This window comes from Cavia porcellus, unplaced genomic scaffold, assembly GCF_034190915.1.
Source record: "Cavia porcellus strain 051 isolate PalLab524CR breed Dunkin Hartley unplaced genomic scaffold, mCavPor4.1 scaffold_18, whole genome shotgun sequence".
In the NCBI taxonomy this organism is placed as follows: Eukaryota; Metazoa; Chordata; class Mammalia; order Rodentia; family Caviidae; genus Cavia; species Cavia porcellus.
Genome location: NW_026947501.1, coordinates 49264459 through 49291853, shown reverse-complemented (window position 1 = coordinate 49291853; position 27395 = coordinate 49264459). Strand labels below are relative to the sequence as shown.

General features: G+C 48.4%; 1 protein-coding gene across 2 annotated transcripts; it reads right to left on the bottom strand.

Annotated features, from left to right (window-relative positions):
- Positions 1-245: 245 nt before the first annotated feature.
- LOC100725037 (interleukin-18 receptor 1) lies at positions 246-27395 on the bottom strand. Of its 2 annotated transcripts, none has more exons than XM_063229782.1 (11): positions 27042-27395; positions 21450-21535; positions 17821-18067; positions 16055-16220; positions 14377-14536; positions 12850-12908; positions 10696-10820; positions 8007-8146; positions 5270-5428; positions 2687-2845; positions 246-988 (listed from the first exon to the last, which is right to left on the bottom strand). In XM_063229782.1, exons 2-11 carry the CDS (start codon positions 21505-21507, stop codon positions 630-632), a joined length of 1632 nt encoding a protein of 543 aa, XP_063085852.1. In that variant the 5' UTR covers positions 21508-21535; positions 27042-27395; the 3' UTR covers positions 246-629. The 2 variants fall into 2 exon arrangements, with proteins under 2 accessions (XP_063085852.1, XP_063085853.1); XM_063229783.1 differs by having other exon boundaries at positions 17821-17986; positions 27042-27394.

The following is a 27395-nucleotide window of genomic DNA, read 5'->3' as shown; positions in this document are numbered from 1 at the left end:
GATAAGTGAGCTCTTCCCTGTGCCTCACTGGGGCTCTGGAACTGTTAACTTTGACCAGGGACCGGAAGAAGGGAGTGTGTTCTGGGTCCAAGTCCTGCTGACAGCTCCCTGCTCAGCCCAACTCCTGTACCCCACATCCCAGGCCCTCCCACTCCTCTTCCCCCTCCCCAGAGGATCCAAGGTGGCTGGAGAAGGCAGCATTCCAAGGACCACCACCCACCCACCCTCCCACTCACCCACCCTCGGCTAATACAGCTCCTTTCTTCCTGCATTTGAAGTCCGCTAGAGCACAGTTACTGTTAGGACTGGACGCTGCCATGTGATTCCCATTGGCAGGCACAGGCGTCTGCATAGGACCCAGTGTCATGCTCTCTGATCACAGAATGGGTGCCAGCAGCTGCCAGGAAATCTCTAGCTGCAGCTCCTCTGAATTCCAGGATCTCTGGAAGAACAGGACCAGCTCAAGATTGAGCCTCACCCTGATGATCTAATGATGAATCTCCTCTTCAGGAACCAAGTGGGGTTTGTAGAGAGTTACATGTTTTGAACGAGGGTCTGCTCTGAACAGGTTCACATGCTTGGAGCCCAGGTTCACTAGAGGTCTTTGGGACACTCAGCTGCTCTAGATGCTAGGACACTTCAGCAAGGACAGGCAGGACCTCTGAGCTGCCCCTGTCTGGCCTGATTGCTTTTGCAGGCATTAAGTAAAGAAGGTTTTTCCAGAACCTCAAGTTATAGGATGGAGACTGGTCCACCTTCCACTGGAGAACTCTGTGCGATTTCAAAAGCTTCAGTGATTGTGGCAAGAACATGAAGTCGCCGGCAGGTGCAAACTGAATTAAGATTATTTTAATTTTCCTTTCCACCAGTGCTTCATGGAGCCCACTCTCGAGTTCGTACCTGACTTGGTGAGACATGTAACTCTTACTGAGGACGATGATCAGCCGGCGGCTCTTCTGGATCAGTGAATGGAGGTCATCAAGGGCAGCTGGAGACATTTGAAGATGTTTAAGCCACCAAGAAGTGTGGGTGTGGCACAAAAATTACTTTTACATATGTCCTATTTTATATTATTTAGCTGTGAAGCTTATGAATAAGCTAAGAAAAACCACTTGTTCTCAACTGTAGGTTTACAAAATAACCGTGCAGGTGGCAGTGACGAGTACCTCCCAGCATTTCCTCTGTGCCCATCTTCCCTGAAGGTTTTCTGTATATAAACTTGTTTATCCTCCTACTGAGCCCTGGAAGCAGGCACTGGCATCCTGTTCCTTTTACAGGCATGGAGGCCCACCCCAGAGCAGCTCAGCAACTTTCCTGGAGCCCCACAGCTAGCCCCGACACGCACATTTCACACCCAGCACACTCTCCTGCCTCCAGGTGCATGGAGGAGCATGCAGCAATCAAAACTTGAAGATTAAAAAGCAAAGAAGGTTTAAAAAAAGTTCCACAGTACTCTAAACTACACCACTGTTCATTATCTTAGACCAGATCTGGCCAGTCTTTTCTGCAGAGAACCAGATAGTAAATACTTTGGTTTTGCAGGTCATTTGCTGTCTTGGCCCCTCTACATGACTGCACTGTATTAGCTGAAAAGCTGCCCCGGAGAGAGCAGATCATGCAGCCAGGGTACCAGCCTTGATGAACCACGTGGCAGTATATGGACCCCTGTGATAGACTCCAGAGAGCTCAGTCAAACCTGATTAAAACTGAATATACAAACTGCCTTTACTCTTGTTTAAGAGCTCAAAACATAGGGAGAAAATCTATTTTAAAATTACTCCTAGCGAATAATATACATACAGCAAAATTGATGAATGGGGAGGATAAAGGCTTCGGGAATAACATCACACCTTCTTAGATACAATGAACTGTCACAAAAAAGTGTCAGTGTTGCATGGGTGATGATTATTCCATTTGAGAAGTTTAGTTATTAAATTACACTTTGTCATTCTAGTTAGTAACATTTTCCCTTTCTAAATTGTAAGCTAGGAGGGGAAAATGTTAGTTTCCTGTTTAAATTATTTCTCTTATTTTCAGCGTCCAGCTCAGAACCCAGCTCGGGGTGATGGTGTTCAGTAAATCCGGGTGAGTAACGCATCACAACCACAAGGATGTCATTTCTATTGTTTACTAGCATCAACAGTCACAATAATTTGACACTAAATTTCCAGTATTTCCTCTGAAAGACCTCAAGAGAAAAACATGGAAATATTAATAAACGTCTTCAGTTTTAATTGTAATTTGCCTCAATATATGTGCTAAGCAATTTGCATTCATGCATTAATTTGAAAACCCTAATTCCATCGCTATGATCTCATGAGCGTCACCAACAATTTCCTTATATTTCTCTTTTTCCAGTTCCCCCACTTCCTCCTATAATTTTGCCACCAGCATTAACATAAAGAAGGAGCATTTTCTAGTAGGGTCCTTCTGTGTTTTACAGCCCTGACACCCTGTGTTAAATTAAGAATGTGACACTGAAGAGGAGATGCCCAATGGAGGCACCCGCCTCCTGCCTGCAGAGCGCGGAACAGAATGAAGAATCCCCGAGGAGAGGTTCTCTGGTTTGTCTGTTCCTTAGGACTTTATTTATTTATATTTTGGGGAAAACTAAGTCAGCTATACAGCTAAGCAGCTGATTTTGAAAGCCAGTCCCTGCTAGCTTTCTGGGGGTAACACGTCTTACCTCCTCCGGGCTCCACATCCCTCTCAAATATGCATAACTTGTACCCAAAGTGTTTCTCCAGCGCTGTGGGCAAAGTCTCCACAGCGAAAGTGTACTCCTCCCCGTCCTCGGGCTGACAGTCCCTCAGGTAGGACACAAAGGCATCGTATGTCTTGCCATCTAGGAGACAGGGTGGACTCTTTAAGAGGATGTCTGAGGTGCCAGAGGGAAAAGTTCAAGGAATGTCATAAGGGGTAGGAAAGCTGGGAGAGGAAGGCTCAGTCCCACACTGTCAATCCCAAATGCCAAGGAGCCAATCGGAGGAACACTTCTCAAGCGCAGAGTTTAAGAGACCCAGTATGTGACACCACTGAGGGACTGGGACCAACAGGAGAGTGGCTCAGGGCCCAGAAGGAGTGGATACACAACAGCAGGCCAACATGCAGGCGGGTCAGCAAGTCTCTCCGGGCTCACTCCGGTTCAATGCTGTCCTCATCAAATGCTCCAGGAAGGAAAGACAGACATGCAGTGCAGGGTAGGACGGACACAGGGGTGACGGCAGCCACACACTGGAGAGCACAGGCTACGCACGTCTAGAATATTATAGGACCCCAGCCACCAGTAGGAACCTCCACACCTGCCCCTCCCTAGATCCTCGTAATGCAGCTGTATCCAAATGACCCACAGACACATTCAGGGGAAATGTGCTGCCTAAATGAGGAAGCCCATTCTCCTTATGGGGAGGTAAAAAAAAAAAAAAAAAAAAAAAAAAAAAAAAAAAACGAAACAAAAAAAACTACAATCATCTAATTCTCTCTCTGGCTTCAGCCAACCTCTCTGAGAAGACCCAGGAGACAAACCCAACAACTTGCAAAATGCAAGTTAGTTACATGATCAGATCAGCATCTCTCAGCTCACCACAGAGGAAACTGCGCTTGTAACCACTGGAGAACTTTTCTGCCCATATGTTGGACTCTGATCAACTACTTTAAAGATAATACGCAATGTATGAACTATTGTAATTCTCCTATCGTCTTGCTATGAAATTTTGTTCTGCCTTTTGTCCATTAAAAAGTTACTAACAGCACATGAGCAGATTAAAAGCAGCACTATAAAAATGAGGCAGATGAACAGAAGAGCCTGGGGGGAGATGTGGAGAGCAGTGATCTCTAAAGATGTGCTTTCTGCGTGAGGGAAAGTGTGAGTCCGGGCCTAAACAGAGTAAGCAGTGCTCATCAGGACGGGTAGAGGGGGACAGAATGGCGGGGAATGGCCTGTCCTTATCCTGTGACAGCTGAGAGATGGCAAAGCGTGACATTCACAGCTCAGCATACTATCAGGATCTCCTCCTGCATGGAGGGGCGGAAATGGTGTGAACCTTTATAACAGTGTATTAGGGTGAAACCATCCCCCGCCAGGTCCTGCAGGTGACACAGGATTCTCAGCCGCCCAGGACAACCTGAGTCTTCAGCCTTGCAGGACGCTGCTTGCGGTTTCTGTCAGTTCTGATCTCGGCGCTGTGGGTTCATAGTTTAAGACCCAACCTACTACTGATCTAAAGCTCCTGCTCTTCAGAACTGCATGTATATGAAAGATAGGAAAGTGGGTAAAAGTTGCAGACATACATGCATATCAAAGGTTAGAAAAGTTGACAAAAATAAAAGCAGGGGCTGGCTTAATCAGCACGCAGCTCTCCCTGCAGAGCTCTCTTGGGCTGCTGTGAAATGCAGCACTGACCAGGTGGGCAGGAGGCGGCGTTTCTGCTACTGTTGGTCAATATGTTAGCGTAAGAAGAGTCGCCAAGGAGAGATGACCTGATGGCCACACTCTTTACAAAGGCACGCTGCTCACCACAGCGAGGCTGCAGCTAACTGGAACAGACTGGGAGGCCAGTTCAGCCAAAAGCACGTTTGCACTGCATGCGATACATCTCTATTTTGCCAAAAATTAGCTTTCCTGTACTGCCTTCCAATTCTGTTCTTCAAGGAACTCCTTTCTTGCAATATAAATCTGTTCCTCCAACGGACTGAATTGATTGTGGTATCCTAAAATTTGAGGAATGTTGGTACTTGTAAATATAAAAAGATCGATGTGAAAAGTCACCAGATGGACCCAGTAACAGATAAGAACTGGCAGACCAAGGAGACCTCTAGCTCAGGCTTCTTGTAGGGGTCACATCTCCTTTTCCAGGTCATAATCATGACCCGTAATGCAATGCAACTGAATGCCAATGAACTTACTGACCGTGCGTGCTTAGAACGTGGGGAATGCTGTGTACAGAGGTGTGCAGAGGCAAGGTTCCTGGCCCAAGCACTGCATGACACATGTAGGACACGGCATGCAAGAAACATACAAGCACACACACATACATTCCCAAAACATACGGCAGCACACAAGTTAAGTACAAGAAAAGAACACACAGCAATATTCATCGTGGATGGCGTGTGATGTGCGATTTTTCATAGAAAATCTCTCCACAGACTAGGTCAACATTGTAATCAAAATACAGTGAAGAGCATTAATGTTAACAAGATAGAGATTCATTTGTCTGGTTTAGCCATGAGAGTATAAAACAAAAATCCCCAGCATCACGACATCCATTACCTGTTAGCGTTTCATCTCTTCCCGTCCAGCGTCTGTAACACATAACCAGGTCTACTCTGTAGATGACACACATGACCGCCAGGCATAGGACCACCACAGAGACCACAGTGGCCGCAATCATCCCTCCAGTGAACACGTGGCCTGGGATATCAGCCGCATCTGCCAACAGACAGCGCCAACTGTACATTAGCAGCGCCTTCCACCCTGGTGCACAGCTCTCACACTTTCCCCTTCTCATTAAGCCAGCCACCCACCCTGGGTCCAGACTGCTCCATCCCTCCTGTTCCTGCTGTTGGTCTACAGTGTGATCTTTCTCCTCCAATTCATGTGGAATACCCGTGTGCAGGGACATTCAGAGACATGGACTGAAAATACTGTGATATCTTCCATACATGCCTGGGGCATTCAGATTTCTGGGGCAGTCACATACTATGGTGAATTGTGAAAAGTTCACACGTACATCTTGGCTGCCAGACTGAGCCAATGGACGTGCACGGGTTTGAGACAGGAGATAGGACTGAGTGGAAGTAGGGTTTGCAGCCTGACTCAATGTCTGCTTGAATCACAGGAAAGACCATGGGGGCACCTTTATCCTAGACTCTTCTTCAGTGAAATAAAAATCGTACACAAAGCTTGTTTCCCTCCCAGCTGATGTCTGGTGCAGGGGTGCTGACTAAAGTACTGTGCCTCAGTGTCACAAGTGCATGGTATGGAGTCCTCAGAATTGCATCAAACTGTTCTGTATTCCTTTGGGAAAAGAATTTCCTGTTTCCTAGACTGATTCAGTTCATGCTCACTGAGGTAACTATGAGGTTACACAGGAGTATGATTTTAACAGCCAGCTCACAATGTGGTAACAGCCATGCTAACAAGGCAGGACATTCATTTCCTTGCTGGGTTTCATTTTTACCCACAGGTTTTACTTAATCGATACCATGATAGTCACTCTGCATTCGTTTGCATTACACTAACAGCATTTCACTGGGTCATTCAGATTCTCATTTACAGTATCCCAATTTTAGCTAGATCACAGTTTGCTCTAACTACACATAGTGCACCCCATGGGTCTGTGTTTTTGTTTATCTTCTTGGAATTAATTCTAACAGAGGGGAGATTGTTGGGTTGAAGTGTTACAAAGATCCTTTAAGATTCTGCCTGCTCAGGGAGCATTTTTTCATCTTTCCAGAACAACGAAGTGTTAGGATGTGGGTCAGCTATGATATGTACTTCCGAAGTGAGCCTGGAATGAATCCAGGTGCTGGGTTCCTGTCTCTGAAAAGTCTACACACTCGTGATTGTGCCAGACACATGTGCCCATACAAGCATGCATACAGGGTCACAGAGGGGCACCCAGGCACCCACACTCCCGAAGTGCAGGGGTGCTTTGGGAAACCCTGTACCCCAGCCTGCATTTGTGGACTCAGCAGGTAGAGCACTCAGGGCAGAAGGTGATGAGCAGGGACAGGGCAGGTGGCAGGTAGCTGCGGGATGCTAGGAAATGCAGGTGGCCCAGGGGATCATCCAGAATTTAGAGACTTGGAGGCTTCTTCCTCTCCACTGCACTGGCCACAGCACCCAGGACACGGGCACTTCTGGAGGGATGAGGGGACACAAGAGGACCCTGCGACTCTAGCAGTCACCAGGTCTGCAGTTCACTACCTCTGCTGCTGCACGGCCTTGGGAGGGTTTGTCACCTACTCGAGCCTGGGGTCCAGACCAGTGCAGCCACAGAGGAGCTGAGCACAGAGTGTCACGGACCAATGTGTGAAGAATGCTGGTTCCGGCAGGGACACTGGAGGGACAGCAGTGGCTTCCAACAGGCTTTTGGTAAGAGGTGGGGGGCCCGGGCAGAACAGAGAGGGTGGCTTCTTCCTGGGGGTTCCCCTTGCCCCACCGAGGCAGGTTCCCTGTGTGTGTGTCTTACACTGTTTTTCTCTCTTCTGTATTTGCATCTCTTTCTGTCTCTCTCTCCACCCGCCTTTCTGCATCCATCTCCCTGTCTGTTCATCTCTCTGTCTCATTCATCTCTCCTTATTGGTCTCTCTGTGTGTCTCTGTTTCTCCCTTTCAGTCTCTCTGGTCATGACTGTTCCTTCTCTATCCAGGGAGTTGGTGGCCTTGCCTGGGAATGGGGAGCAGCAAGGGGGTGGGGACAGAGGAACGTGGAGATTTTAGCTCCAGGTTCAGCCACTTCTGAGAGGCCACAGCACCACAGAGGTCCTCGCTGGACATGTCAGGAACCACCGAATGTCCACAGGCCCTATCCAGGGGCTGCCAGGGAAGAGCCCTAGGGGTGCCTCATGGGTTGGGTGACCACACCCGAGGGCCTGCTGAGCCCTGCTCATGTGGCCATGGGCAGCAATTATAAGCCACAGCTCACCCGAGCCCACCTGCAGAACTCCCTCTGCTTGTTCCCGTGGGAAACCCCCTCAGCTGCCTCCCCTGAGGCCCTGGCCCCCAGCACCTATGTCCCTGTGCTCGGGCCTCTGAACCACTTTCCTGTTCTCCTGAGAGCAGAGCATACACTCAGCTTTTGTCCTCTGGCTGGGATTGAGTCTCAGAGGATTCCAGCCTGGGCAGAGCCCCAGTCTCACCTCCCATCTCCTGAGATCAGAAGCATCTGCCACCTTGCAGGAGTTTGGTTCCCACGGAGAAGAGGGACTGGCCATCCCTGAGCCCATCACGCCACACAGCTGCCCACAGGGCTCCACACACTTCCAGGCACAAAACACGCCTACCTTTCCTCAACAAGATGAAGCTTTTGCTATCCGTGCCCCTGGTACTGCTCACGGTACAATTGTATAAAACATTCAGATTGTCTTCACGAATTTTCTTAATTCTCAGGATTCTCGAAGCATATAGTTTGCCTTCTAAAGTCCTGGAAGAAGAAAAATAATTTGGTGATAGGCTTTGTCATCAGTGAAGTTCCTCCTGAGTGGGAAATCTGTAAGTGTGAGACACTCAACAGCGGCTACCCCTCGGCTCTCTTAGATCTTTCCTTCTGGGGGTGACTGCTGATGGAACTCTGTGGAACATCAGAGCACACAGCAGCAGCCCTTTTGATACCATCTGGGGACAGAGTTGTCAGCTACCCCGAATTTAAACACCTGCAGGATAAGGGTAGTATCAGGGCTTAGGTTTAGAATGACCCCAAAGCCTCATGTGTTCAGAGGAGAGGCTTTCAGAAGGTGAGTAGCTCATGGGGTGTCACGCTCAACAGTGGGTCCGTCCACTCTTGAGTTCTGTGGCCCAATGTGCTGTTAGCTAGGTCACGGGAGGGTCACTGGGGTGGTGATCTGGAAGCACTGATCTCCCGCGCTGGCTCCTCCCTTTGCTCCCTGCTTCCTGGCCACCATGACCTGAGTGACCCTCCTCCATGCCAGCTCTCCTACCACCGAATCCCACAAAACTGTGAGCCAAAATAAATCTCTTCTCATTTTCATTGTGGGTGTTGCGTTTTGTGGCTCAGCAACAAGCAAAGCAACTGCATTGGTACCAAGTTGAAAATACTGGGAACGTCTCTCTCTCTCTCTCTCTCTCTCTCTCTCTCTCTCTCTCCCTCCCTCCCTCCCTCCCTCCCTCCCTCCCTCTCTCTCTCTCTGTCTCTCTCCCTCTCTCTCTCCTATACCTTCCCACCTAACCACTGAAGGTTCTTGCTGCTGCACAGTCTCCATCTATGGTTAGGAGCTTGCTGTATTAAGCAGCTTTCTTTACCATCATAAAATACCTGAGATGGGTTGCTTTGTAAAGAAAAGAAGTTCATTTAGCTCACAATTTGGAAGGCTGAAATCCAAACAGCCTGGGGCAGTATGCAAAGATCCCCACAGAGCTAAAGCAGTCATGGTGTGTGCACCTCTGTGTCATGGCTTTTTCTCACCTCTTCTTCTAAAGCCACCTGAATCCAACCTTAGGACTCCAGTCTCATGACTGATCCACTCTAATCACCCCCCAAAGCTCCTCCCCTAAACATCATTGTTGGTGTAGAGTTCTGTCCTAAATCTGAGGATGACACTGGTACAAAGCCTGGGGAGCACACTGTATTCAAACCACAGCAGCTCTAAACAGTTTGGCACAGACACACAGTCACATCAAGTGTGACCAAGCAGTCCCTGAGACTCCTTTTCTTTTTCTTGACCTTAGGAAAAGATCACTATTCTCAGACACCTAGGTAGAGGCAAACACCAGCTGAGCTGTTCAGCAAGCATCCGAAATAACAGCAGTGACCGGCAGTGAGCGAGCTCTCCCTGTCCCTCCCAGGGCTCCAGGGCTCCCACTGGGGATGCAAGTCAAGCACTAGTGTTTGTGGGGGTGACAGGCTGTGAGGTGCTGTACTAACCAGCTCAGCCACTGTGCTCCCTGTGTGCCCAGCAACAGCTCTCTCAAGCACATGGGACGTGGTCCAGGGCAGTCTCTGAGGCCTGTGGAACACAGGTCTGTATAGAATTCACCCACCTGGAAAGATCAGCTACCTAACATCTGTGCAAACCCAGAAGTAAGACGCAGAGGTCCTCTGCACATCCAGCAGGATGGCGTTCACAGCAGGTGCTCCCAGTGCAGAGCCTGCCCTGGTCTCACAGGCTCAGGGAAAGTTTTACAGAAGGGTCAGTGGGTCTCCATCCCGCCAGAAGTGAGACAGAAGTCACTAGAAGCACTGACAGGGGACAGTCACCAAAAAGAAAGCAGTCAGTAAGACAGCCTGGCCACATAGCTGAATCCAACACGCTCCAGGCACTAAGCAGCTGCCTGGCCTGGCAGTAACAGAGAGAGGTTGGGGACGTCACAGTGGTGACAAGAAACACACCACAGAAAAGTAAAAAGCCAGAGGAAAATCCGGAAGTGCAGGGAAGGGGCCGCAACTCCAAGATCACCACTGCTCAGAACCTGAGTTAAGAACAATAATTAATAACCACAGTAGGATCCGATGCCGTTCAAAAAAGATCAAGTGACAATCTGCTTAGGACACCTTCTAGTCCTAAGTCTGGACATTCCTGAATGTAGGTTACTTAAATATCAGTGTGTGCTGCTTGGCACTTTGGTGATACAGAAGTAAAAATAAAGCATTTAACTCAGTTTTCAAAATCCAAGAAACCTGGTGGTCCAGGTAACCACTCTTCTGAGAAACTTGGAAAAATCCCACCATTTACACCCTGACCACTTTAGCCTGCTCTTACAAGGTGATGACAAAACTACCAGGACTTTCTCTGGGATCTTTTATACAGCTCAGAACTTGGTAATAAATGGCTGCATGAGCCAGCTGAGGGATGGCTGTGACAACAACACATACAAGGCACAATGCAGACGGTGGTGTACCGCAGGCCAGCCCCAGGCCCACAGCAGCCACTTGGGGGATCCGCATCTTCTCTACCACGCACAGGCGCTGTGACCTGTCATATACCGGGATGTGTGCTGCATGCCACAAGTGCATACCAAGAGCTCCTTCTGTGGTCTTCATGCACATTGGGAGCTGATGCATTTTCTTTCTGGAAGATCCAGTAAAAGTAGTCCTTCTCATTCAGCAAAGCAGAACAGTTGAGCTCCACATCTGCTCCTAGGTAAAAGTTTGACAGCCACGTTTACATTTTAGAAACTCAGACTTTTTCCAAACAGTTCAAATTAGTATAATCAATGAATGTTAACTTCTTGCAAAACATGGTGCTTTATGGAACAGAACAGATGTAAGTTGGTTTTTAGGTTAAAAATAATAATACTAAGCCAGAGGAATTAGGTAGCAATGACGAGCCGCCAGCAAAGTATGAATGATTTATCCCTGTATGTTCACTTTTAAATCTATTATTAAACCTTAGGGTGGCAGGGGGACTTTTCTTCAGTGCACAATTCTGTAGACAGGGTGAGGACAGCCACTTCCAGAACAACAAAGCAGATACTTCATAAATAAATAGCTAAAAACTAAAGACACAGAGGTGCAGAAAAATAAGTAGAAACAGATGTGCGTGCAGTCAGGAAAGATCGTTTCCAGGGCGTGTGATGACAGCTGGCCAGCGTACTGCATGGCGCATGTACTCGGGGCTGGAATACACAGTCAGATTGTCACAGGGAAATAGACCCAGGGGGACGCCGGCAGCTACACAGGCTGGAGGATCATCGCCGAGTGTTGGGGCTGTGCAAAGCTTGACTTCTCCTGACCACAGCCTTCTTCCCGCCCTCAGCTACAGCAGGTGTGAGGCAAATGCAACTCACCTAGCAAGCACAAGGTCCTGAGTTTGATTCCTGGTACAAAAATATCAGAGAGAGAGAGAGAGAGAGAGAGAGAGACAGAGAGAGAGAGAGAGAGAGAGAGAGACAGACAGAGAGAGACAGAGAGAGACAGAGAAACAGAGACACAGTGGTGGTGGGGGGGAATAAGCCAGGCACAGTGGTGCATGCCTATAAACCTAGCTCTGTAATACAGCTGAGGCAGGAGGATGGCTTTGAGTTCAAGGCCAGCCTGGGCTACAAAACTGAGTTCAAGGCCAGCCTGCACTGCATAGTGAGACCCTGTGTCAAAAAAAGAGGAGAAGGACGAAGGAGGAGGAGGAGGAAGAGAAGGAGGAAAAAGTAAGCCACAGGTGAAAGAAAGGACCCACGAGGGAAAATTTTTATGTGTTTGCAATAGAATAATATAAAATATGGCACACTAATTCTTTTAGAAATAGCTAACATAGGGTTCAGGGAAAAATGTAGTTTACATACATATGCCACAAGAGAGGATAATTGAAATTAATTCCTAGCATTCACTGTCAACAAGCTACAAAAAAAAAGTTCATCCCCAAAAGAGAAGGACAGAAACCACAGAGATAGGGAATCAATCAAACATGAAGTCGGAAGCCCTCAGTCCAACATCACAGCGCTGACCTGCCCCTGAGGCTCACCACGGTATGTGGAGAGCTGTGAACCTGCTCCCGCTCCAGGGCGTGGGCTCTGGGACCCAGTGTCCCAGCATCTGCCGCATTCTGGAGTCCAGCTGGAGACCAGGTACTCAGCCTGTGTGCGCGTCTGTTACTTAATCAGAAGGCAGGAAGAGCATCTCAGAGTTGGCCTGAGCGTTGGGTTGATAATGTACTGCCCTCCCCTGGTGTATTCAGCATGTGTGTGTTTCTTTCTTCCCTCACTTTCCTTTTTGGAAAGAAATTACCCAGTAAGCCATGTCGACCCATCAGACCCGTCCAGACACATCCTAAGTGGACAGCTAACTATGTCCTCTGATTCAAGGGGCATCAATGAATCTCATATTCAAACCACAAAACAAGTTTGAGTGGTCTAGCTGGAGTGTCGTCCCTGAATCTCCGTGTTTAGAAAGAACCACAGAGGTAATGAGAGCAGGTCACTCACTTGGTGACAGAAGTCCCACTACAAAATCCTCATGTGGTTCTTCTGTCTTTGAGCAGAATGCTCCTTTTAGTCAGCCCCAAAGTGACAACACTCAAATGATGACACGCTTTCTCTGCCTTCAGAATGCTCTCACTAAATATTTAACACATTGTGCACCATGTTGATTCAACACGATTCACTTTTACCCTGTGGAACTGGAGTATGTCCCACCTCTCATAAACAGGAAAATGGTGCATGCTGAGACATACCTAGTTCCACTTCAACTTGGGTCAGCTTTGGCCCAAGAATAACTGGAATTACCTCACTGGGATCTAAAATTGAAAGAAGGAAAGAGGAGAACATTAGTTTTCCTAATGCTCAGGCCCTGAATTTCTCCAAGAAAAGCACCTGTTATCCAGTGCTCATCCAGTGTAATACAGCACAGTGGTCTCCTACAGCTGCGTTTAGCTCTCTGCAGTTCCAGCTACTCAGGATCAACTGTGGTCCAAAAAGCATGGAATAGAAAATCCCAGCAGTGAACAGCTCAGAAGTTTTCAACTGCACACCCCTCTGAGAAGTGGGAGGGGGCGGAGGGTCCTCACCTTCCCACTCCAACTAAACCAGACTGCCAGCAGGACTGTGGAGTTGAGGATCCCAGGTGAGGACAACACCTGGAATTTCATCTTCTGGAGTGCACAAATTCAGCTACTGGATGGCCCAGGCATGGCTGTGGCCTGCAGAATAATAGCTCCACTCCAAGTTAACCCACCCTGATCCTCAATCCTATGAACACAGGGTGCTACAACGATGTGTGGATGGAAAGCCCCCTCCAAAACTCATGCTGCAAGCTAACTGCCACTGTAACAGAGTTATGGTTCTCTGGGGATTAGGTCAGGAGGGGCCTGTCCTCACGGACCGGATAACGCCGTACTACAGGAGTGCGTTAGTTACTGCATGGCTGGAATAGTTCAGTCATCGTATATATGTATGTATGTATGTATGGGTTAGTTATAGAGGAGTGGGTTAGTAACTGCAGGAGGTGATCAGTTATCTCAGGAGTGGGCAGGTTATTGCAGGAGGGGGTTAGCTATTGCAGGATTGGTTAGCAATTGTGGGAGGGGATTAACTATTGGGGAAGGGGTTTGGACATTGGGGGAGGGGGTTAGCTATTGAGGGAGGGGGTTGGCTACTGGAGGAGGGGGTTAGCTGTTGGGGGAGGATGAGTCTCCCCTCCGTTTTTCTCACTCAGCCACGCTCACCTGCCCCCACACTGAGTCATGACACACTCGAAGCCTCCACAGCTATCAGCCATAGGAATCTCTATCATTTAAATCTTTCCCAGTCTGTGGCTCCCTGTTACAGCAAGGGAAAGGACTAAGACACAGTCCAGAAAGTTCTGCAGGGGCTGAGAGGCCTCCTGGATTAGAATGAGATTCCTGGAGGATGCCGTGTTGCTGGCTTCACTCCACAGCCCTCCGAGTCCTTTCCCTCCCAGGCTACCGACAGTCTATCGAGTATGGATGTCTTTGATAAATATTCAGGCTTGCAATAAATATCGGTGTGAAAACAACGGGTGACAGCAAAGTTCCACAGTCTCTTGAATTCCAAATAAAACCTCTGAGGGGTCAAACATATTGACTTTCGTTTGCTACCAAAACTTTTACAGCCAGGTGGACTGAGCCAAAATGAAGATTGTCCACCTGACATGTGAACCAGTGATATGCTCACAAGCCTCTCCACTTCCAGTGGCTTTATAAGAAACTAGGACTGGGCTCTACACAATGCAGGGACTCCTCTTACCTTTGACTACTGTGACATTGAGGGTCTTGGTGATGCTGTACAGTTTCCCATCGTGACGAAGAGAAAACACGCAGGAGTAATAGCCCTGGTCCTCAAACTCCGCGTTCTTCAGCAGGGGCGCTAGATAGAACAGATGGCTCTCGGCTATTTTTTTACAGTCCTGTTTTTCAAAAAGCAAATTGAAAAATTTTAAATAAGTATTTGAGGATTTATATATTACAGTCATTTATGCTGTTAAGCCTTAAGATTTCAGAGGCAAAGGCAGACAACATCCCTGTGACAGGGAGTGCTCCCCCTGGAGCCAGGACTGGTGTCCTTCAAGGGTTAAGGCCGCTGACATCCTTAATACAGACTGGGAGACCCTATATCCCCACGTGGATGTCCTGGACAGACATGCCTCTCCCTCTATTTGCCCCTCGGTCATCACCGCCTTGATTGAGCTTCCTTCCATCCCTAGGGAGAATCGTGACCCACGCTTGCAGCACAGGGACTGTCACTTGTGCTGTCCATGCTGGGCAAGAACAAGAGCGACTCCACTCAGGGCTGGCTTGGAGGTGTAGAAAACACTTCCTAGCAAAGGTTTCCCTGGAAAACTTCTAGCCAGCCATGCTGGGCCAGCAGCTCTGAGCCGAAGTTTCCCAGAGGTCACAGCAGCCGCCAACTTTCCGAGGGCCAAGCCTTCCACCCCTCTTGGCCCAAGAAGAGGCCGCCAGGCAGAGCTAGTCCTTGGGGGATGTCACACTGCTGGAGCTGTGTCCAAATGGGAGTTCGTACACACACTGCTGGGTACACGCACGTACACACATGTAATCCAGCAAGAGCAAGGTACACCAGCTCAGAAAGCAACAAGATGCATGGGCGACCACAAACACAAACATGGGTAAAATAAGTACACTTCTAAATTTACTGTTAAGAAAATCTACTGCCTCAAAATTAGTCATCCAAAGAGGAGACCAATGGAAGAGTGTCATGAGTTCAAGGTCACCCTGGACAACTTCGTGACAAAATGAGACCTTGCCTCAAAATTAAAATTAAAAAAAATGTTTTGTTATGGTTTGGATCTAAAGTCTCCTCAAAGTCTCCTGGGGTGGGGGGATCCCTACAGAAGGGTCACAGCTGACTGTGGGAGGACCTGGCTAGAGGCAGCCAGCAGGGTGACCAGGAAAGGTGCCCTCTTGTCCCAACTTCCCCGTTTTCCTCTGCCTCCTTGCTGTGCTCCCCCAGGCCTTTGCGCCCTGCCTTGCAGCCAGCAGATGAAGACGGAACCAACCCCCCCAAACCGTGAGCCAATAACCCTGTGCCCCACAGATGCAGGTGGCACGAGTTATACCCCAGCGGCAAGAAAGTTAACTACTGGCTTGGCTCAGGCGAAGGCTCTGTGTTCAAATCCCATCATTACTGAGTCACTAATAATAAACTAAGCAGCAAAGGAACCACTTCTCTGTGATCGAATGAAAGAGAAAGAGAAGGAGAATGGAGGAAAGGCGGAAGAGGGCAAGCTGCCCCATCTCTGAACCCCTGATGCGATGCAGGCCGGTGATGCCCTGCATGGGTCGCTCAGCCCAGCCAGGCTGAGCAAGCTGCCTGGGTGAACAGGGAGCTGGGGCCATGGCTTCTCCACTCCGGGACCCCACCTCTCCTATGATCCCCCTTGGCTGAGGCGCTTTAGAAAGGTTACCTTGTACAGAGAAGTTCTGTGGATCTGATCTCTGTAGTAACTATTACTGCAGGATATCTGCAAAGACTTTCTAACTCTCACGGTTTGACTTTTTACTTGTTTTTCAGTAAAACAGCTCTGATTATTTCTTCTGATAACATTCAGCACCCACTCCTGAGTATCATTTCTATGAAATAAAAAGGGCAGAGGTGTTTGTGATCACTCTAGAGACACTTCAAGCATCACCCAGGGAGTGACCCGTCCATTACGTTCCCTTCTAATCCACTCTGCTCTGCCTCATAACTTAGCTCACAGGAATAAGAAACTTAACAACTGTCATGAATGAAAGATGAAAACCTGAGCAGTCTGCATGCACACACATGCACATGCACAAATGTGCATACACCAAAGTGTGCAAACCTGCATGCAGTGCAGTCCTAAAATACCACAGGTTCAAGCAGTGATGGATTGATTCTGGTGGTGCAATCTGGTGACTGGTATCTCACACACCAAAGAGCCGGTGCACACACATGCATATCCATGCATGCATACATGCACAAGCACACACGCTTATGCTGCTCTGTCTGAAGATCTCTGTCCACTGTGCTCTGGTCTCACGGCATTCGGTTCTATGTAGAACCCTTCACTGTCAGAGCCATGTCACAGCGGCTCCACCCTGACCCCATCCCCACAACCTTGTGCTTTGGTCACCAAAGCCACATGGTGACACTACCCTCTCCTACCCTCCCCTGCCCACTGTTCTGGGACATTTCTGGACTCCTCTCTGTCCTGTCTCCCCAGTGACCCCGATTTGCTCCCTGCAGCACTCTCCAGCTCCCCTCAGAATGGCGCAAATGTCCCTTGCCTCTTTCACTGGCAGGAGAGGCCGCAGGTGGCTGGCTCCATGCCTCTGTCCACTTCTGCTCCACCAGAGCCCTGGGTGCCTTCATTCAGTCAGGCTTCAGAAAGGGGTGGTGATTGTTATCCTTTTCCTGGTACAGTCTTCGTCTGGCTATGAAAACATCTAGTTTTGACCCATCTCTATCACTATCAGTGTTAAGAGGTCACATAAAATGTGTCAGTTCTTCAAAGAGTTTGTCATTTCTCTCTGACTCTTGGGAGTTTCTACGCATAAAAACAAAAAACCATGATCTCTTTTGGCCAGAACCACAGAGGTTACACCGAGGTTTCACTGTGAACATTCTCTCTCTCTGCTCTCAAACACGGGGTTGATAATGATCAGGACTCTCTCTAGAGGGAAGAGTGAGCTTTCTGAGAGGAATCCCAGTTCACAGCAAGACCACCCAGCCAGCCTTACAAAAGTGCACACCTGTGTGTGTCCATGTGCACACACACACTCACATGTGTATAAGCAGATTTCTATAGTGACAGCCAAGTTCCTCCACAGTGTGCAGCAGGGCCTCAATTCTGAGTCTGGCACCATCCAGGGCCTTGGCACAGTAGACAATGCAGTGCATCCTGGCTGTCTCTCCCAGTGGCCTGGGAGACGGCCACTGAACACACCCCCAGTGATTCTGCTGCCAGGCTCCAAGGGACCTTGCAGACCACACCAGTGTGTGTCTCTGTCAGTCCCATTTCATCCCAGGAGGCTGCCTGCCACCCTCTGTCTCTACATAACAGCATCATGAGCTGTAGGCACTGACTTCCTTGACCAGAGCATCTTTGTCTCAGGAGTAGCTGAGCTTTAAAACTGATTCCATATATTTGAGCTGCTGAGTGAAAGCCAAGAGTCCCAAGAAATATGGTGACATAAAAGGTACACTCACCCCAGCTGGCAAAAGTAGGATCCCTGGTCCTCTAACTTCACCGGCCAAAACTCCAACATGTCCTTATGCAGTGTGATCCGGGCTGTGGGGCCCAGTTGTAGCTCAGTCCGCCGTTGGGGTGGGGTGCTTCTGTACCATTTCAGGGTGGCTGCTTCATTCTCTGGAGCTGATGAAGATGAGCAGCATTTGAGGTAAAAAGGTTCCCCTTCTACCACGCTAATGCGGGGCCGGGAAATACAATGTTCCCCTAAAGATTAGCAGAGGGAAAGAAAAACCAAAACAAATGATAAAGGAAATGCATTCTCTCCTGATGCATTAAGGGAAGAAGCAAGGATAGCAAGAAAGTTCTGAGAAATCTCAGCACCACAGCATTTAGTTTTTCCAGTGGTAGGAAGGGTAAGTAAGATTAAGCAAGGTACAGATGAGGACAAATTGGATCATTCTCCTAAACATGCAAGACATAAAAATACAACACACCATATCTGAGAGACAGACATGGGTAGTGTCATCCTGGAAAATAAAATACTACACATTACAGATTCTTGGAAAGGAAAGCCACAGGTCCTATGTTGCCCGAAACATCTTCTGCAGAGGAGTCCCCATATGCTATGGTTTGTGTTCAGATGCGCCCTCCCCTCCACTCCGTCCTCATGCAATCATGAATGCAGCTGAATCCAGTGTTCGTGACTGGTTCATTGTCTAGCACTGGGATTAGAGGTGTGAGGGCTGCACCCACCCAGGGGTACAGCCAGCACACAGTGTCAACGTGGGAAAAAAGTCTTTTCTATTTTGTGTGGCTCAGTATTGCTGTTTTGTGGTGGCTCTGAAAGGTGGCCCTGCCATGCCACCCTGTCTTGGGGCCAGCTGAGTATGGACTGAACCATCCACAATCGTAAGAGATAAACCGATCTTTCCCCAATTTTGGCCATCAGGTATTTTGTCTCAACAAGAAACAACCAAGACAGAATTTGACACCAGGAGTGGGATCATTGCTGTGATTATACCTGACCATGTGGTTCAAGAGACTTTGGGAATGGCTTGTGGGAAGTATTTGGAAAGTTTGGAGATGTCACCTTGAAGAGCATCCCTTGAACAGCTTAAGCTGTTCTGTAGGGGAGGCTCTGGTCAGAGTTCAGGAGACCAGAAGACTGATAGAAAGCCTGCTGGGAGAGACCAGGATCAGGAGGTTTCTTCTGGAAAGAAGGACTTCACTGCTTGTTGGACTCCACAGGATGTGCATTATGGCTTGGCAAAAGTTTGCCTGCATTTTGCTCATGTCCAGAAACTGTGCCTGATACTGAGATTAAGGGCAATGGACTAACTAATCTGGCAGAAGAAATTTCAAGGCAGTGGAATGCCAAAGTGGGACATGGTTATTGTTGGGGGATTTTAGTCCAATTTATGTTGCAAATCAAGAGCAAAGAGCCCAGCAGGGTGATTCAAAATGTTGTGGGTTTGACAAGAAATCTACGGACTATACAGATAGAGCTGAGACTCTGATTGCTGAGAAGGAGCAGAGAAATAAAAAGATGGCCTGGGTGCATCCCAGGAAGCAGCGGATCTCTACTCTTTGCAGCCTCAAAACTGCAAAAGTGAAAGACTTTGTCAGAGGAGAAAGCCACAGAGAACCATGCTCCAGAATGGTGTTGGAGGCCACAGCAAGTTCCCAACAATGGCGGCTCTGCCATGCCACCCTGCTTTGGAGTCAACTGAGTGGGGACTGAAACCTTCAAAATTGTAAGAAATAAACCTTCCATTCCCTAATACTGGGCATCTGCTATTTTGGAGAAAATAGTGACCACGACACTATAAAAGAGAAGGGGTTGGGAGGGTTCCTTTTTTGTATCCCCAGCTGCCTCACCCGCCTACCCTGGGCCGAGCCACACCAGCTGCCCCTTTCCAGGTCAGATGAAGGAGCTGCACAAGGGCTCCCACAAAGCCTGTCACTGCAAAAGGTGACCAGGAAGATAATCAGGAATCTGTTAGCACAGCCAACCCTCAATCCAGAGATCTGTCCTTCCCCTCTCTGAGATCTCTTTCTCTTCTCTCCATTCTTTCTCAATCCATCTTATCCTCTTGCTTTGAGAATGCATCTGAGCTCTGCATGCACAGGAGGTCCTCATGCCCTTGTTCTCGACCTCCAAGAGTCTCAGGTGGTGTCGGGAAGCCCCCCAGACCCCGTCCTCTGCTGCTCTGGGGGAAGGAAAATCTTTGAAGTTAAGGAAGCACCTATAAGGACATGGAGAAGGGAAGCCCTCTCTATAGATGGCATTTATCTCTCCAAGCAACAGTCTGATTTTCACTCAGCATTGTCAATCAGCCAAAAGAGGAAGAAGCACTCAGAGACAGAGTGTGAGGCAAAAGTCACAGGTAAGTCTCAGTGGGCATCAACTTCACAGCCTGCAGTTGTTACATAATCTCTATCCCACACGTCAGTCCTTCCACACAGAGGTAAAATCCCTGTGTGCATGTGGGTGTTGGTTTTAACTGACACTCAGAACTGCAGTGAATTAGTGATGTTTCATTTATTTTCCTTTTAGAGATGCGCATGTAATAAAGCACATAAACTTTGTACCATGAGCTCTTCTGTGCTTGAAGTTTGTGCAGCTTCTAAGACAGGCAGCTGTGATGTGCCCTTTCCTCTGGCACAGGGTACCCTGCTGTGCTACCATTTCATTGTCCATTCATTCTAGAACTGGATAAACACTGGACATCTGGGTTATGGAACAAGCGTCTTTTGGACATTTGGGTTATTTCTAGGTTTCCAGGTTTTGCCAAAATTCAGATATACTTCTCCAAGCACTAAGTCTTTGTTCTGATGGGCATACACACTCATCCCTCTTTGGAGAAGTTAGAATTTGGAGATATCTACTGTGAAATTCATAGATTTTAGGGGTATGTGTAGAGCAGGAAATGTCTTGGCTTTGCCTGTCAGCATGGACCTTGTTAGGAGCAGACTCTGTTCACACAGAAGAGCGGGGATCAGGGCGTGTGGATCTGGGCTACTGCTCTTTTTTACAAGTGGCTGTAAGAGCCGAGAACCTGTTCCTCTCAGCAAGAAGTGACATAGAACCTGATGGGGAAATCTGATTCGGTCCATGACCAACACTGTGGGAAGAATTAAGTTCATGAACCAGGTACCGCTGTGTTTGCCAGGGGCTTCGCAGCTCACTTGCCTTAGCAGTCTCAATCTCTCACACAGGCTTTGTAGTCTTCTTAATATTAATGACCTATGCTTTCGCTCTTTTCACCGAAGAATCAGATGGATCTTTGCCTGCCCCTCAAGAAGCAGAGAACATGTGTAAAACTTTCCAAAAACCAGTAAGAAAGGCTGTTTCAGGAAGCACATCTTCTTCTAAAGGAAATAAAAGTTCTCTCTCAGCTTAAACCCACAGGGTTAGCTCTTGTCTTTTCCAGTGATACTTTATGCATTTTCTTTACTGGATCCTGTTCCTATGACTCTTTCATTCTCAATGCTCTGGATAACAAATAGACACCAAATTTATAAAGTAAAATTTTAGATCAGAAAATTTGAATAAATTCAATGTCTCCAGAAGCCACCTCCACACCATCTGCAAACACTCTGAACTGGTAAAGATGAACATTTGGAAATCATAATAATCACTTACCCGAAGTGCTTTCAACTATAAGATCCCAAAGTGTCAGGAGTAGTTCTCCATGGCGCATGCTTAGGATCCCACTGCAAATGGTTCCTCTGGAAAACAGTGAGACAGAGTAAGCCAAGGCCTTCAAACAAAAATACACTCGTCTGAAATGGGAGTTTAAGCAAAAACTTTCTAACACCCGAACTTCTAAAAAGCAGCCCAGAAAGATTTTCATATCCCTTAAAATGTCCCCAAGTTCTCAGAACTTTCAATAATACAGAATTAACAAAATCTCATGGTGAAGAGTTTTAGCTTCCAGAAGAAATATCCAAATGTGCAACTTTCTGCACCTGAGATCCTGCTCACAAGGGCAAAGTCAAGCCCAGCATTTCCCAGAGATTTTCTGCAAATCAGAGTGCAGTTTCCCTTTCCACTCCCCTCCTCTCTCCCTCTCCCTCCGTCTGTAGGTCTTCTTCCCATCTGCAGAAGTCTGAATCTCTGTCTCCTATGATGTTTTATTTTGTTACTCTTTAACTTATTTGTCCATTTTTTTTTTCATGTGAGAGGAACCATGTGATATTCAAGTTTGTGTCTGATTTCTGTCACTCAGCACTATGGTCTCTAATTGTACCCACGCTCCTACAATGGCCCAAGTGCATCCTTCTTTATGGCAGAGTAGTACTCCACAGTGTGCAAATACTGGATTTTCTTGATCCACTCATCTGCTAATGAACATGCATGTGATGACAGGCTCCACTCCCAGGGACCAGGCCCAAGGACCAAGATTCCATATGGCCAAGTCCTACAGGTCCCACTGTGTCCTATACATACCTCTCTAGGCCTTTGCAGGGGGACACTTAAAGCTCACTATCAGAATTTGCAGTTAGATCTAGCTTTGTGGGCTGAATTTTCTAAAATCCACATTCTTTCTTCAGAACCTCAGTTACCCCAGTCTCAGGACCCAGTCTCTCGGCCTCTCTGAGGTCCAGCCTGAGCCCCTAGACACAGGTAGCACCCACTGGCATCTGTGCCTGGAAAACGGGTGTACGTGCTTGCAGGGCCTATCTGTAGCCGCACAACCTTCCAAGTTGATCTCAGGAAATCGAGACCAAACTGCAGTGCCTTATACGCTGAACTGCCCTTTACACTGAGCGGCATTCATTTGAACCACCATCGTCCTTGAATTTTGACCCTCAGGGCTGCAGGTCTTCACCTTGAATCACAGGTTTGGACCAAAGGATGCAGGCAGCATCTTCCCCAGCAGAGCCCTTACTAATCCCGAGCAGTCCGTATAGAATCTGGTCCTTGCTTCCTGAAAACCTCGCCACCTGCGCCTTGGCCTCCAACTCCCAATGGAGGGAAAGAGTGCATTTAAAGGACTCATCTCTCAGGAACACCGGGGTGACAGGAGTCTCAGGCACGCTGAGGGTCACAGGCTTCAACGGGCAGTCTGCTCATCACCAAAGCAGAGGGAAGCCAGCAGCTCAGCACTGGCATAAGAGAGCTCCACCCAGCATGCCCAGGCCCTGGATCCCACCCCGCCTAACACAAAAACCAGCAAACAAGGAGGCCTCAGTGCACCAACTGCTGCTTACGGGGACTGCGGGGTACAGGGTGACAATTCCCGGCCCATGACCATTCCCCTCCCGTCCTGAGAGGGGGAGAGGATGTCCATACCCTGGTTGTGGAGAAAGTCGAACAGTGAAGCTGCCAAGTGATTTCCACCAATCTTTGTGAGTAACATCACCAAATATCTGGTGGAATTTCCAAGAGATGGCAGCGGAAAGTCCCAGCTGCTCACTGGCAGCTCTTCAGTTAGAAAGCTCCGGTCTCCCACTCACGAGGCTTTTATCACCAGCTCTGTCTGCGCTGTTATCTCGGGCCGAAGGCGCAGTGTTCTTTCCTGTATGTCATTTCTCTGCGAAAGGCAGACGAAGCCCTATTGAGGCTATCAGTTTTTAAAATGTTTCCTAAGGCCAACCCAGGGAATGGTTTGGAGATGATTCAGGGTCCGGGAGTCTGGAGTCTCCAGGAGAAACAGGTCAGCTCCTCCGGTACACGTCCTGCTGATGGCCGCAGAGCCCTCTGGACATAGAGATGCACACAGGACACTGCTGGTCCACTCGTGAAGTTGAAATTAAGAGATTGATACTGGACTATAGAATGAGTCTATACCCAGAAAGAAAAGTTATTCTGAGACATGTCAGGAGTACAGAACTCAACTGCAGCCTAGCATTAATAATGAAATAAACATAGGAGAATAGAAACATGACATTTCTTGCTTGTAAGAATTTTAGGGGGGTTAGTGTCCTGTTGGGGAGTGGTGTTTGTTTTTTGTTTTTCTGTAACTTTCATGTTTTGGCTCTTCTTTCTTCTTTTTGAATCTTTGTCCTGATTTGTAAAGCAATCCATTCCCAAGGTAGGATGTTTGCAACACAAGACCAAAAGAAGAAAATAATCCCGACACAGTTTGCTGCCTTGTTCTGTATGTTTCTGAATATTTAAACCCTGCTCAATTGATTTTATGCCTTGAGCTTTGTCTTCCAAACCCCTGTAACCACTGCCCACCACTCCCTCATGAATGGAGGGCCACCACCAAGAGGGTCCCTATCATGAAATAACCCCAGGCCGTGTCGCTGTGTGAGGAGTGGGCTCAGCCTGACTGAGTACAAGCTCCAGCCTCTCTTCCATCAGCTGCATCACCATTGGGAGTCACCAACCCCCTCTGTTCTCAATTCCCCACCCGCAGGCGACAAGAATACCCAGAGCTGATGGGATAATAAACACCACTGAAAGATCCTCATCACCTGCATTTCTTACCATTTTCTTGACACTACTCCTGGCAGGCGAGTAAATGGGTGGATACCCCACACCCATGGTGAACGCACACCCCAAAACCACATTCCAGAAATGGAGCCAGGACCCCTATTTCCTGCCTCCACTGTGCGAAAGTTTCCGCCCACCACCCCAGTGCTGAGCATTCTCAGTTTTAGTACCTACCCAGGCGGTCAGGATGGAAAAACAGGGTCTCGCTATTTTTGAAGTCCCATTTCTTTTGGTTATAAATGAAGCAAATATTCATCAGGAAATAGTAAGCATTTTATTTTTATATTTATGAACCACTGCTTTATACTCTTTGCCCGGCTCTCAGATGTCTGTTGAACTTGGTTCCTTTACTCCAAATTCTTCTTCTAGTATGTTAATACTGCTGCATCAAAACACTCTTTTCCTTTGTGATTTTTTTCGATAACTTTTAAATATAGACCATTTTTTTCCTCCAGGGGTAAAAACATGTTTCTATGTATTTTCTTCATTTTATGACTATGTTCTTTTCAAATTTACTTTTTAAAAATTCACCAGCAGCTGGGCATGGTGGTGCATGCCTGTAATTGCAGCACTCAACAGGCTGAGGCCAGCTGGGCTACAAAGTGAGTTCAAAGCCAGCCGAAACTACACAGTGAAACAAGAATTCACCAGTAATTAACGTTTTTATTTGGCATGCAAAAAAGGTTCTAATTAAACCTAACTTTTCTAAGATAACTAATAATTATTTCTCTATCATTAATTGAATAGTTCTGTTTATTCTTTAATATTTGTTGATATCAGGTTATAAAGTACGGGTCTTCCCTGCTGCTCTATGGAAAATCTCTGAACACACACACACATCCTACATCATCCTCTCTTATCTTACCTTTAAGTTTTCAATTCATGGGAATTATCACAGACCTGTTTACTCATAACTGCTAGCTACTTTATTATACAGTAAATAATTATCACATTAAATCCATAAAACGTACACAGTTTGCAATTTAGGTGATCATCCAATCCATGGGTATATCTGATTATCTACTTTCAAAATCTTTGTATGTTTTTGTTTTAGGAGACAAGGTCTCACTCTATAGCCCCGGCTGGCTTTCACCCTGCATATTTCTGCCTCAGCCTCCCAAGAGCTGGGATAACAGGCATTTACCACCACGCCAGGTTTAATACAGGATATCCTCCTAGCTTTCACCGGGAGCTGAAAAAAATTAAATAATCAAGTTCAGGCTTCACCCAGCTGTCTGGCCTGGGTCCTCTTAAATCCCCAGCCAGTTCTAACATGCAGCCAGGGTTAACTACATTAAAAACGTGTACGACCCTGACACCCCTGGGTAATGAAATCATTGATGAAGGTATGAGATCGATACATGCTCACCTGTGTATGACAGTGCAGACACATAAAGGACAGCCGGGAACTGACCTAAACCATTGCATTTCAGGAAACTCTCCTTCCGAACCCGGACCCTGCCAGCTGCCAGCTGTTTGCAGGGCCCCCTAAGGAATTTGAGCGCTGTCTGGAAAACACAACCATAACACCCCCAGTTTGACACATTCCAGGTGGCCCCTGAGACAAGCAGAGGTGACACTGCCCTGGCTGGACTACAGCTCCTCTCAGTGACCCCCCCAAAACAGGCAGAGCTCATACAAGCCTCCCTATAACCCTGCCCTTCCAGACACAAGCTGCCGCACAGAAATCATAAGGCTTGGGATTTTCTGTCTTTGCAGCCTTGAGATTTGAACCCGGGGCCCAGCATGCTGGGTAAATGCTCTAGCACTGAGCTGCAGTGCTTTACATCCGACTCTTCCCACACCGGCGCTCTGCTTGGCAGGACAGCTGGCCGGTCACTACACGCAGAGAGGGACACGCGATCTCGGAGTACATGGCACACGTGCACCTCCACTCTGAGGAGCAAGGCACCAGGGTGGAACTTGGTTTCCGTGTGCAAGCCCAGCAGAACCACGGTAACTTTGTTTTGGGCAAGCAGCGTCTGTTTCTGGGGTCCCCTTCCTTGCACCCAAACCCAACCATGCATGTGGCCCAGCTGCTGATCCCTGGACGCCTCTGGGTCTTCCCTGTCCAGAAGGCCCTGGAGACCTGGCTCAAAGGTTAACCCACTGAGGCCCACTCAGTCACCCCTGCGCTAGCCCCAGCCGGCATTGCTCCCCACTCCCAAGACCCGTCCACCTGCGCTTTGTAGGGCTGTGGGGTTCCCAGCACTTAAGAATCCATGCGGTCTAAGGACCCCAGGTTCTCAGGACAAGCGGTACCCCCAGGTCGCAACACCTCAGGGCACACCGTGGGATACATGGGGTCCCCAAAAACCAAGTAAGGGAAGTTGGCAGAGTGAACATCGCTGTCCTCGGGTCCACCTGTCCTCACCTGCGTGGGCACTTCAACAGAGGCCTGTGTTCGGATCCTGCAGATGTCTCCAGGCGAGAAAGGAGGTTGGGAATCTGGTGTGAACACAGACTCCATTATTTGGTAGCTGAGTGTCCTCCTAAATTACCAAGACCCTCTGTGCATTGGTCCCTTTCCTTTTTATTTTATTTTTCTTTTTTCAGTTGGTTAGTTGGGTTTGGTGTGTAGTTCAAGCTGGCCTCGAACTCGCAGGGACCCTCCTACCTCGGCCTCCCAGCACCACGCCAGGCTCCCTCTCCATCTGATTCAGGAGGCTAACACCATCCCCTCACAGAGGACCAGGAGAATTCAGCAGTGCAGAGGCTCCCTGCTCTGCCCTGATTTCAGCACTCACCCTGCAGAAGCGAACTGAGATTGCTCTAACTTCCAAAACCCACCTCGGGGACGCGCTGGTGCACGCCGTCTAGTGAGCTCACACACGTGGGCGCGTGGGCATGTACGCGGAGACACACACGCGAGCGCCCCGATCGTGCCCCAAGGGTCCTGGCGCGGTGCGGTCCTCCTGTCTCCCGCCTCCGTGTCGCTGTCCCTGCCGCCTTCCTCCTCTGCTCCTCCTCCTAGTCAAGCCCTGCAAAGACTTCGCCAAAAGGCTGGAACCCCGAGGGGGCGGGGCGGGGCGGGGTGGGACCGAGCCCCAGCGGGAAGGGAAGCGGGTGCTTTGTGGCCAGTAGCAGAGTCCGCGGCGCGCAAACCTGGAGGACCCAGGCCTGCACTCTGGTCGGGGCCATTGG

What these genes read in the sequence shown, in the direction of transcription:
- LOC100725037 (XM_063229782.1), bottom strand. Translation starts at nt 21,507, where the DNA reads ATGCGCCATGGAGAACTACTCCTGACACTTTGGGATCTTATAGTTGAA. An exon ending in GACCACAGAAGGAGCTCTTG is followed by an intron (nt 8,147 to 10,695) that starts GTATGCACTTGT and finishes TTCTTCTTCCAG; the next exon opens with GACTTTAGAAGGCAAACTAT. An exon ending in GGATGTGGAGCCCGGAGGAG is followed by an intron (nt 989 to 2,686) that starts GTAAGACGTGTT and finishes AAATGTCTCCAG; the next exon opens with CTGCCCTTGATGACCTCCAT.